Source organism: Podarcis cretensis (genome assembly GCF_951804945.1).
Source record: "Podarcis cretensis genome assembly, chromosome: 5".
Lineage (NCBI taxonomy): Eukaryota > Metazoa > Chordata > Lepidosauria > Squamata > Lacertidae > Podarcis > Podarcis cretensis.
This window is the reverse complement of record NC_137174.1, coordinates 60641171-60653691: the sequence shown is the minus strand read 5'-3', so window position 1 is coordinate 60653691 and position 12521 is coordinate 60641171. Positions and strand designations below refer to the sequence as shown.

General features: G+C 39.7%; 1 protein-coding gene across 5 annotated transcripts in view; it reads right to left on the bottom strand.

Annotated features, from left to right (window-relative positions):
* The window catches only part of ARHGEF4 (Rho guanine nucleotide exchange factor 4), a 157096-nt gene that overhangs the window by 43189 nt on the left and 101386 nt on the right, over positions 1 to 12521 (bottom strand). For all 5 annotated transcript variants that reach the window (XM_079978668.1, XM_079978669.1, XM_079978666.1 and 2 more), the window contains one exon: positions 4533 to 4666. In XM_079978668.1, the coding sequence (XP_079834794.1) occupies positions 4533 to 4666 (134 nt within the window). The remainder of the gene's footprint in view (positions 1 to 4532; positions 4667 to 12521) is intronic.

The following is a 12521-nucleotide window of genomic DNA, read 5'->3' as shown; positions in this document are numbered from 1 at the left end:
TTCGAGAGAACCTACAAAAAATGATGTACAGGTGGTACCTTACCCCTGTGAAACTAGGAAAAATGTACAAGACGGGGGACAAGACTTGCTGGAAATGTAAGGTGAAAGAAGGAGACTTCCATCATATGTGGTGGGCCTGTGAGAAAGTAAAAAGGTTTTGGGGGCTTATTTATGACGAATTAAAAAGAATTTTGAGATACACCTTCCCCAAAAAGCCGGAAGCCTTCCTTTTAGGGATGGTTGGGAAGGAGATTAGGCAAGAGGACCAAACCATGTTCCAATACGCAACGGTAGCCGCCAGGATATTGCTAGCGAAAAACTGGAAAACCCCTAATATTCCAACCATCAGAGACTGGCAATCCAAATTATTTGAGTATATAGAGCTAGCAAGGATGACACAGAAGATCAGGCATCAGAAAAATGGAAAATTTATTAATGACTGGAGTAAATTCCTTACATATATGGAAACAAATTTAGGAAACATTAAAATCATAGTAGGCGATATATAAAGTCTGAGAGGTGTAAACAAAGGAGATAAAAAACACCCCGCAGGAAGATAGCGTGGGATTACAACTCAAGCCGTTTCTGAAGGGAAGTCAATCACTGTTAGGGGGTGGGTGGGTGGGGTTTTTTTTTGTTTTGTTTTTTTGCTTTGCTTTGTTTTGTTTTGTTTTGTTTTTCCCTCTTCTTTTTCTTTTTTGTATTTGTTGGAGGGTTTGCACCTGTGTCTTTGTTACTTTTTGTCTGTTTTTTGTATGTATTGTAATATTGCTGCTAGGAATCTGTTTCGAAAATGTAAAACCAATAAAAAATAAAAAAAAATAAAATAAAAAAAATAAATCTCCACTCAGCCATAATTCTGATTGGGTGACCTGGTCCTGTCTCTATCTCTTAACCTAACCTAGCTCATAAGGTGACTGAGAGGACAAAATAAGGATAATGAGTCAAAGGCATTTATTTGAGCTCTTTGAAAGAATAGCAAAATATAAACGAAATAAATCAACAAAGAGCTACAGTTAAATAACTGGGATGTATATTTATAATACCATTAGTATAAAATAGCCAGATGAAAACAGCCATATTGTGCTTATGATATCATGCCACTTTGCAAGAAGTGTCAATTCACATATCTAGTTTCAGACGTGTCACAAGTATATTTGCACCAGAAAGTGGTGGTGGAGGAAGAGAACTTTCATAAGGAATTACTTGCATCTTCATTTAAGCAGTGGCAGTCTAGCTAGCCAGTACTTAAGGTGAAGTCCAAAGGCATATCTAGCTCTGAATCCTGGATGTCTGGGCAAAGAAGAACCAATGTTACATGCCAAATGATCAGAGGTGGCCAACTCAGTGCCTTAATCAGCCCCTGCCCGCACAGCCAATTTGGGACAATGGGAGTTAGAATCCAACCTCATCGTCTATCTCTGAACTCCAAAGTAGTTGATAAGAACCCATTGACTAACAACCACAGGAGCCTCCCCCCACCCCAAACCAGCAGCCATTCCTCTTGCTGCATTTCTCTAAAGTGTTCCCTAAGGGAAGTGTCAGTTATAAGCTTGTCATTATCACCTCTGCAGAGGTTATTTGATCAGTCACCGTTATAGAGTTAAGTGTTGATGCTAAGCATTCTGCAATATCTTTTGAATAACTCTGCAAGTGCCTGCTGGTGAACTGCCATATAAACAGCAGCTGCAGAATTATCTATCACCTTCCTTGCGGACACAGACATCACAACTCTCTCCCTTTCCGTCTAATGTCATGCACTCTGAGCACAGTTGCCAAGACAAAGTCAATATTATTTCTCAGCTGACCTTGCAAATTCAGGGCAGATGAATTATCCCCAAATGCACAAAGAATCAGAGAATTGCAGCTGTCACTCATAAGGTCCCTGGCCACTCCAACCATTTCTGGCACTTTGTTTTATTTGAGGCTAAAACATGGCAGATGAGCCCCCCGCTGCCACCGCCACACAAAAAATACTGTGTATATAACTCAAGTTTTGAATGTGCAGCTAGTTTGTGTCCATATGACAGGAATGGCAGCTGATATTCTTGGGCCTTTGGCAGATCAGACAAGACCTCACATTCAGTCTTCACACAGACCACAAAATTTTAACCACATATCTGAAGGCAGAGTTTGGTCTTGCTGTGGGTTTCTGATTACTGTGGTACCTTTAAGTCCATTTGTCTAGCATAAAAGGCACATCATTCTCAATTATTCTTGCAAAGAACGGAGGTCTGAAACCATGGGGATGACAACACCAACAACAACATTAGCAAATTATATAATGATGATGATTTATACCCTGCCTTTCCACTACAATTTGCAGAGCTTACAACAAACCATTCACTACAAAATCAAGTAAATAACAACATACTATTTTGCCTGGACTGAGGCTTAATTTTCATGTCCCTTACCAAACACTGGCATTTAATTATTACCCAAGCCTTTGTGGTAGATTTTTGATAGCTATTGGAGCCTTGCACAGCAAAAGGGCTGAATCCAAGAGGATTATAGGAGCGACAATAAAACAGCCCTTCAGGTTCATATCCCTTGGACCTTTCTTTGATATTTGGCAACAGCATGTTACAAATTTATTTATTTTTACTAGCCTCTCTCTCAAAACTCACTTTTGTTGGTTGCAACTGGGCTAAAAGGAAAAAAGAACTAACTTTTGGAAAGCCTTCCCATCTAAAAGAAAGGGCATAGTCCCACCTCCTCTTCTGCTACTGCTAAATATCTGCAAAATATCCCCTGTATAGAAACAATACTTGTTTAAATTCTTTCATTAACCTGAATACATGTAAAAACACAGCAGTTAAATTTCTAATGGGAATTATCTGTGAGCTATATATTTTAGAAATGGAGTAGAAAAATGTAGTTACATACCAGAGAGCTTTATTCATAATCTGGAATGTGCCAGTGTACAATTTGCTAATAAACATTTATAAGTCTTATGTAAAATACAAAACTTTATCTCTGCTTTCATTCCTACATGATATTCTAAGCTGGGGAAAGGCTACTAAAGCGGAGCAGATTATGCTATAGTTCAAGCATTCATACCCTCCAATGAAATTTTTCATTAATTTATAGAAAGAATGTATTGCTATTTTCTAATGTAGGATATTCATGAGTGAGTGGGCTTAGAAACACAGTTGGATGGCAACATTCTGAATCTTAATGCACCAGATAACAAAACCCCTTAAGGCAATCAACATCAGTATTTCAATACATACACAATCATCGTTCTTCCTTAAACATACTATTTCTTTCGTCATTAATATTTTGAATGAGGAAGGGAAGGAAATACAAATGGAAAAACATATATTTCAAAGTGTACAGAAACTATCTTCACTGAATAAAAAAGCATATTTAATCCTTGATCCTAGATAGCGACTTGAAAGCATTTTTAATAATGAACGGAACACTTTTCAGGAGGAAAAATCACCAAGCAAAGTCTGTAGTTCTACAGGAAATCATCATAATCACTATGTATTTTCTGGAAGATGCATTCAAAGTTGCTTCCGAAAGAAAGACAGAGAGGTCCTCAATAAATATGAGAGGACCTCTCTTCCTGATCAAATAGTGGAAGCACAGCCAAGTCCCATGCCATCCAATGAGTGCAAAGGAAGTTGGTCTGAGTTGAACGACCTATCTGTGCACTTATAGATGCATGTAGACAAAGATCACAGTAGCACAACACTTCTGAAATTTTGTTTAACCATTCTGCTGGTTAGCCCACCTATAACATTAAGATAATAAGAAGTCTTGTGCAGAACTTCAGTATATATGCTGCTTGTCCCAACAAAGCGAAACATAAGAGCTGAAGAATCAGTTTTGAACACGCCAATAAAATCACACACAACAATGGCCTTGCTAGATCAGCAGTGCATCAGGTAGAGCTCTGATTGAACAATATGGAACATACCAGCTGCCAGGTTCAGATCTATTAGTAGACTGAAGAACTTTGTTGCCTACTTTTCTACTCAAAGTAACTGAAATTAATTAAAAAGTCACAGGTCATACAAATTATTCTAAAATTCAATTATATGTATTAAAAATCACCCAAAATATCCAACATCAACTTAATGTTTAGGATAATAAAATAATATCACAGAACAAATTAATTAATTGGCAATTAACCTGAAGGCCTTCCAAAATATGAAAAATTAAAAGGAAACAACCTGATGTGCTCTAATGGTGGATTCTGGGACATAGTGATTCTGTCTTAAGCTAACTGGCCTGATTGAGCTTATTGATGCATCCTCCATCATTTCTTCTCCACCTTAAAATTTGCAAACATATTTTTAAGCATCATACGTCTCCCATATGCTCTTTCAAAGGAAGTTGCCTTTGCAAGTCTGCCTACTAAAATTCACATACATGAGGGAGTTAACAGATAAATGAACCATTAGAAAATGCATCTACTGCAAAGAGAGTCCTGCCTGGTTAATCATAATAGTTTCACTGTTGCTGTTGTTGTTTAAAAATGATAGCTCTGTCTTATTTTCCTTAGAAACCCATAGTTGCAGTACCTCATTAATAGCAAGCTGTTCCCCTCCTCCACCTGGGTGGCCATAACGATGGCTAGAACTTCGGAAGTCTTCATACAAGTCTTCTTCACTTCCCACATCATCACTGGTTTTCTCCAGTGATCCATCAGCAATGACTAAAATAATAAACAAACAAAAAAATCAGGAATGTTGGCCAGATGCAGAATGGAAGGAAGCACAGTAGGTTAGTGTGTTCAAAACAAGGTTATTATAAATGTAAAATTTCAGGCTATAAACAGACCAGGGCTAACAGAAAAGAGAAATAGACAGGACCTGTTGGAATTTATGAAGCTCAGCAATAGCTCTGCTTTATCTTGGAATGATACAGCTCACCTGGGGCCATAAATTTCCCTGCTTTCTTTGGTTCTGGTCTCAGTGGTCCCTACCAAAGCGCATGGTTTGCATACAGAATCTCTCAAATTCAGTTCCTGGCATCTTCAAGCATGGTTGGGAAAGACCCGTTTGAAATCCTTAAGAATTACTGCTAGTAAGTCCAAGCAATACTGGGTTAGATGGACCAGCAATATTGACTTGGTATAGGACATCTTTCTATGTTCCCTTAAGTGCTTAAAGGAAACAGGCTGCTGAAAGGGTGGTCAACAGCTCCTGTTTACAACCCTTCACCTAGGCCTAGAACATCTGTCTGTTTTGATTGCTCTGCTTCAGCTCTCACCAAATGCAGCCTGGTTCTCTTTGCCTGTTGCCTCCATATTTGCCCTTGGCTCCTACTCACTGCAATCTTGCTATGTGCTGGGTGTATATATATTCTTACAGTATTTGATTTCTTACCCATGCTTCACCATGAGGTGAAATACAATATTAAAGTCAGTTAAAACAAATTACAGTCATTTAAAGATGATATCACTTGTAAGTGATTGCAGTAGCTCTCCACTAATGAACAGAGCATTTTCTGTTGGCAGACTTTGTCTGCACCCCAAACCATCATTTTGTGACTTTGGCTGGTAGATTCCAGTGCTCCAAGGGACAGAAGTAGATCCTCTAAGCATGAAGTCTGCCTACCCATGAACTAGGTCAAAATCTTAGGAAAAAATGCAGCAAACATACCATTTGACTTAAGCTTTTGAGAATATAAATGATGGGAACAGGGAGGGGCAGAATGCCTCTTTAGACTAAAGTATTTCCTTCTAGGCTGTTTGTTCCCTTTTCCCCAGCACGACACTTTATTGTTTCATCAAATGTTTCACTATACTTTTCCTTTACATGCCGCCTCTGCCTGTTCCATTACTGAACTCTATAATTTTCAGCTTCAAGACAAATCTCTCCCATCATCTTTAAAGCTTTCTGGGTTTTTGTTTTGCTCCTTCTCCCTGTCCCCTCCCCCAACTGATATATGATTTGCACTTAGATGAAAAAGTTGTGGTCTGCGTTAAAATGTGCTCTGCTAAGCCCCCTTGTAACCTATAATCTGTGTCCTTGTCAAGCACACATTTGTTTGCCTAGCTTAACTCATGTTCAGGGATCAGCAGCATGAGTTTTCCAGGGCAGTCTTGCAAAATGTTATTTCACCCTGTAATAGCTGCTCAAGCTTAGCAAAAGAAAGCAGCAGTGGCAGGTTTCTGCCAACTGTTCCACTGCTTGCGGCAACACCAAAGATGCAGTTCAAATGCCACATTGAAAATAAGTAAAAGAGAAGGATTTTCATTGCATTTATACAAATTAGAGCATCCAAAATGTCAAAGGCCCAAGAGAGAAACATTTTTAAAATGTAAGAAGAAAAGCTGCTGACTTATTTTTGAATTCCCAGAAATACTACCCTTATGCCCTGATACTTAAGTCATGGATCTAGAGAGCTGAGGCTGGGAAGGCTTTTAACCCATTACATTACAAGAACAATCCTAAAGTTAATGGCAAATCTTCCATTTATTTCAGTAGATTGGGATCACAACTATTTGCAGTGGAAGAGTAGTACTTGTTTAAACACACACAAACACAGTGAAATGAAAAACAAACAATAGTTTCTCATCAGTTTTATCAAGCGTTAAGTTTAAAGATCTTAATGCTTTCAAGCTGAGAAAAGTTCCTTGCATCTCCTCCTATACTTCATCTCCCTGGCTATGTATTTACAACTCAACATCCAGAGTTTGCTACCTCAGTGTTATGTTACTCCCGGAATAACTAATCCCAGTGTACACACAAAGTATTCCAGTGTGTTCAGACCACATCCATTTGCTGAATCTCTTCAACCAATCATAGGTCACTATGTTTCCCTATGCTACTGGCTTTCATCCACTAATCATGCTAATGTAAACAAGACTTCACCTGCAATGAAAGGGAGGTGAGTCAAGACAAGAGCTCTTGATCTTACCAGTTGACCTTTTTTAAACCCCTCTGATTCATCCTTTGAACACGTATATACATGAGGGGAAGAGGCTGAGCTCAATCACTGATATCCAGGGATACCTGATTGCGTAAACAAACAGGTCCTGACACACATCATGCCAGACCCTCATTTCTGCCTTCAGTCAGAGGCAATCACATCAATGCACATAGATCTATTAAAGCAGGCATGCTTTCTCTAAAATAGTTCCAGGGCTTGTTGAATGTCAGAGGCTAAAGGGAACTATAGAAGCCAGGTATTGTGGTAAACATAGCAGTGCCCACCCTGCCACTAGCTTCCTAGCTGAGAGTGGAGTTCCTTGCATAGCTTCTGTTCTCCTCTTTGTGGTTAAAAATAAATAAAAAGAATCTACTTTTCTTTTACACCAATTAGATAGAATACACTTATATGCTGCAGCCACACTCCAAAATTCAGAAAGTCTTCTTACTGGTGTAGGGTCCAGGTTTTGAGGGGTCCCTAAGAAAGATCTTAGTGTCCCCGCTCTGAGGACCATCCCCTTCACACTGCTGCATGCTACTTCTGCTCATTCACTTGTCCTGAAGGCAACCCTGTACAGGAAGGTTTTTTTAAGATTTAATGTTTTATTACGTTTTTATTCATGTTAGAAGCCACCCAGAGTGGCTGGGGCAACCCAGTCAGATAGGAAGAGCATATAAGGAGGAGGAGGAGGTGGAGGGACTGAAACTTAATTATGCCATTACAGCTATTACTATAATGATTGTAAATAGTACTACTGTGATGCACTTATGGCCGGTCAAGCAATGAATCACTTGACTGAGTTTTATGGCATCTGTGAGTGTTTCATCTCAAAGAGTAACTTCAATTGCTGACCACTGCTTCCAGAAACTCTGCTAAATGAATGAAAGCTTCTAATAAGGTGCCTACACACAAGTCTTTTCACGCAGCAAAAGTGTGATGGACTGTGACCTTTAATATACTACTACTACTAGTAGTAGTAGTAGTTATTTCCAGAGGAAGAGTGCAAGGGAAGTAGAAGATGCTGGTCTGTCTCCTTACTCTTTTCCCCTGGTTGTGTGTTAGATTGGGCGAGTGAACAGGCAGTGACAGGAGGAGGAGAAACAGAATAGTCAAGACGCTCCAGAGATTGGCAGTGGACACACAACTGCTGGAGAGTTGGCCTTGGCAGGTGCCAACAATACCACTGCTAGCCCAGTGCCAACTATGCTTCCTTATGTAGCTGACTTTTTTTTGTGAGCCTGACCAACATACTGTGAAGAGGATCTCACCTTTGCCCCATAAAATATTCACTTTACCCAAATATGCCTATTCACCATACCTCAAGTTCTTAGAGCACTGAAGGATCAAAACTGGATAGAGAACACAAAATGCGATACACAACATTTTTACTCAGATATGTAGAGCTACACAGAATTTCAAAATGTGTAAACATTTCTTCCTACACACACACACAGCAATGTATTCAATGTTACCCCTACTACTCAGAGAAGACCCACTGAAATTGCTGGCCATGACTAAGTTAGGTCCATTATTTCAATGGGCCTACTCTGAACAAAATTTAGTTGGATACAACCCATAGAGTCAGCCCAGTGAATTATGTCACTTTCAATTATTCTTGGTTTGAGAGCCAGGTAAAAAAGGTAAAAGCCCTCTCCCAATGTTTTTATCATAGCTGACCAGAGATGTTCTAGTGTGGAGCTGAAATCTTTTAAAAGCTCTCTTATAAGTTTCTGCTTTTTCTTTCCAGTTCTCTCCTACCTCTGCTGTTCTTTGGCAGTAGAGTATACCGCCACAGTCCATTAATGGGTAGGCTTAATTGTCATGATCAAGCTGTCTGGGTGGTAACCATAACAGTCTGTTCCCAAATATCCACTCAGAGCCTAAATATAGGCATCTTTTATCTTTCTACTTCTATTTTGCATCACACCATGTAAGCTGCTACAAACGGTATTGTTCTTGAAAACTGTACAGCTGTAAAATTTCAGCTATATTAGGAATAGTCATGTTTCTGTGGGTCATTAGCTCGTAGGAGCCTCTGAAAACTGCTCTCGTGAGATCTGATCTCAACAACAGCCCAGGACATAAATATTTCATATTTCAAGCATTCCTAGTGTACAAGCATTTGCACAATCATATTTAAAATGTTCACCAAAAAAATATCATATTGAAGGGAAAGGAGGAGGAGCAAAACAAAAGCTGGACACTAGATGAACCCAGCCATTTGTCCCAATGGCCACATACAAGATGAATGGACATCACAGCCAAACTAGTGCCTCTTTTATGAGATTCTAACTTTTGTGCTCAATAGCACAAAAGTGAAGTGCTAACAAGGCCAAGGGCCAGGATTTGGTACAGACTGCATTAAGTTACTAACAATATTTACCGTAATACATAACACAAAAATCAGACGTTACAAACATACAGGATGCCACTAATGAAAACAGACAGCAAACAAGTGTAGATTTTGAGATGTGGGATTTGTCTGTTTCCTGTGCCCAGCAGGTGCCCTAATGCTAGAAGCAGGAAATCTTGCTTTTGCTCAACTATTTTTGCAATGTCTGCTTCTCTTTCCTGTAGAAACTTTGATGGCATTCATCAAAGCTTAACAGAATTAAAGCACAACTCCACGTCTGTGATATCCCTTTGTAATAAACAAATTCAGAGCTTGTTAGAACGACAAATGTTGCTTGGGGCTGTAATCCTTATCCAATTGAATTTTGTCACTGATTGCATTCAGGGCTGCATGAATCCTCATTAATATGTAGTAACTTATTTTTTAAAAATGAGCTTCTTCTCCGAATGTCACCTTCCATAAGTTCCCAAATGCCAACCATACAAATGGATCAATTCAAGGAAGCGCAGTTATGGATTCCCAAGGAATGTGACATTTCCAAAATGATAAAAGTGTAAAATAATTATAGCTAAAAGGTAAATGTGGGGTGCCTTTTATATATTTTATATATTTTTTTAAAAGGTGAAGGGTTAAAAACCAGCAAAGGGAATAGGTTTTGCAATCATATCAGCTAGACCAATTATTTTGCTTTCCTCTCCCATCCCATGAGGTATCAAAGTGAGACTGTACGAAAATGAACTTTGAAAAAAAGTTACGAGGAAACCTGCTTGTTGTACAAATCCTTTTACACTGAAACACAGCTGCAAAAGTGTTTCATAATATGTATGTGGAACACTAGATAATAGAATGCACATGAAAAACAGGGTGGTGTACAGTGAATAAAATGTTGTATTTGAATTGGGCTGTCCTGGGTAGGGATGGAAGGATTTGTCAATTTGTTCTTTTAGTTTCTAATTTTTCCAATCTTAAATTCAATTATCCACATTTCTGTAGCTCATCAGCATTTTGGTGGGAATTTATCCTAAGAAATATACTTTTGTATGCAGTTTTGACTAATGCACACATCTTTGCAAGCAACGTGCCCAAATATAATGGATTTTGGTATGTTCTTTGCACCAATATATTTTTATGCACATTTTGCCATAATATAAACTTTTTTTTTTTTTTTTTGAGAACGAAACCACAAAACTCAAGCAAGTGAGAATTCTGAAGCATAGCTATGTTTTGGTTTGTGTGTTGTTTGGTAAGGGCCAGTTTAGTAGATTCACCTTTAAACATTAACTGAATCAAATTTCTGCTCCATCCATAATCCTGAGTATTTATTCCTACTCAGCCATGAAGCTGGAACTGGGCATGAGACAGGGAGGAAAGAAGGACTTGCCACGCACATTTTTGCTCCCTCACAAAACAACTGCACAAATACGAAGAGGGCCCAGGGAAGCAGCTGCTGCAGGACCGTGTCTATGAAGAGGTGAGGGGTGCAGTTGTAACTCCCAGTGGAAAAGGATTACAGTGGTGCCTCGCAAGACGAAAATAATTCGTTCCGCGAGTCTCTTCGTCTTGCGGTTTTTTCGTCTTGCGAAGCACCCCTATTAGTGGCTTAGCGGATTAGCGCTATTAGCGGCTTAGCGGCTATTAGCAGCTTAGCGGCTTAGAAAAAGAGGGGGGAAAGCAAAAAAACTCGCAAGACGAAAACGTCTTGCGAAGCAAGCCCATAGGGAAATTCGTCTTGCGAAGCGCCTCAAAAAACGGAAAACCCTTTCGTCTAGCGGGTTTTTCGTCTTGCGAGGCATTCGTCTTGCGGGGCACCACTGTACATGCTAACATTTCTGTAGGAGAAGAATTTCTACCTGCACACAATTTATGCCATATTTTGCTCATCTGAGAAACTTCACTTTCATATTTAAAAATCATGTCACGTTCCCTCATAAAGGTAAAGGTAAAGGTACCCCTGCCCGTAAGGGCCAGTCTTGACAGACTCTGGGGTTGTGCGCCCATCTCACTTAAGAGGCCGAGGGCCAGCGCTGTCCGGAGACACTTCCGGGTCACGTGGCCAGCGTGACATCGCTGCTCTGGCCAGAGCCAGAGCCAGAGCCAGAGCCAGAGCCGCACACGGAAACGCCATTTACCTTCCCGCTGGTAAGCGGTCCCTATTTATCTACTTGCACCCGGAGGTGCTTTCGAACTGCTAGGTTGGCAGGCGCTGGGACCGAGCAGCGGGAGCGCACCCCGCCGCAGGGATTCGAACCGCCGACCTTTCGATCGGCAAGCCCTAGGCGCTGAGGCTTTAACCCACAGCGCCACCTGCGTCCTACACGTTCCCTCATAGCTGTGCATAAAAATGGTCCCCGTATCAAGAAGTATTTTTTAAATTCCCATTATTTAATCAACAGTACATTTTACTGCATCTAATAATTTTTGTACATTTTATTTATGATATTTTTCTGTGTTTGGGTTGAGGTATAAAAGTTCTCTAAGCAGCAGTATTCAACCATTTCAGTTCCTGAACTGAAATATTATCCTTAGGCTACATATTGCTTTTTATCTACTTTTAAGCTTTATCTCTTATGTTTGAGATTCTCTACTTTCGCTCTCCTCTCTTCCTTCTTTTAAAATCAACATGTCAAAAATGGTGATGATAATACTGGTGTGATGCAATTGTTGGTCATGACACATTCGTTCAAAGGCCAATTTTCTGTAACTAGAGATATGAATTTGGGGGGGGGGTGCTTTTCCTCCCCTTCCCCAGTTTTCCCTAGGGTTTTCCAGCCTTCTACATCTCTATCTATGATCCATCAGGTCAAGGACCAATTTCCTATACAGTCCTGATTATTCTGTTCTAGTATCCCAAAAAGTTATATTTCTAGTAGAAGACACTGACAGAGTACACCCCATATAGTTAAAGCACATGACAGTGGGATATATCAGCCTCTTTGGGAGGGAGGATTACCAAAGTCTTTATTCACCCTCTTCGACCATGTGATTTCAATCAGAAAGGACGTCTGAGTTGGATGCTCCAAACTTTGACCACATGGCTTTACTAAGCCATCTTTGTGTTTCTAGACAAATGATTTAGAAACTCTTACCTTCTTGAAACTAAGTTAAACTGTCTGTCTTTTCTTGGAAAAGCACACAAATCTGACCTTTGAAGAGTTTGTAAGCAAACCATTTTAACTTATCAGAGGAGTTTGGAGTTTGGATTTGATATCCTGCTTTATCATTACCTGAAGGAGTCTCAAAGCGGCTAACATTCTCCTTTCCCTTCCTCCCCCACAACAAA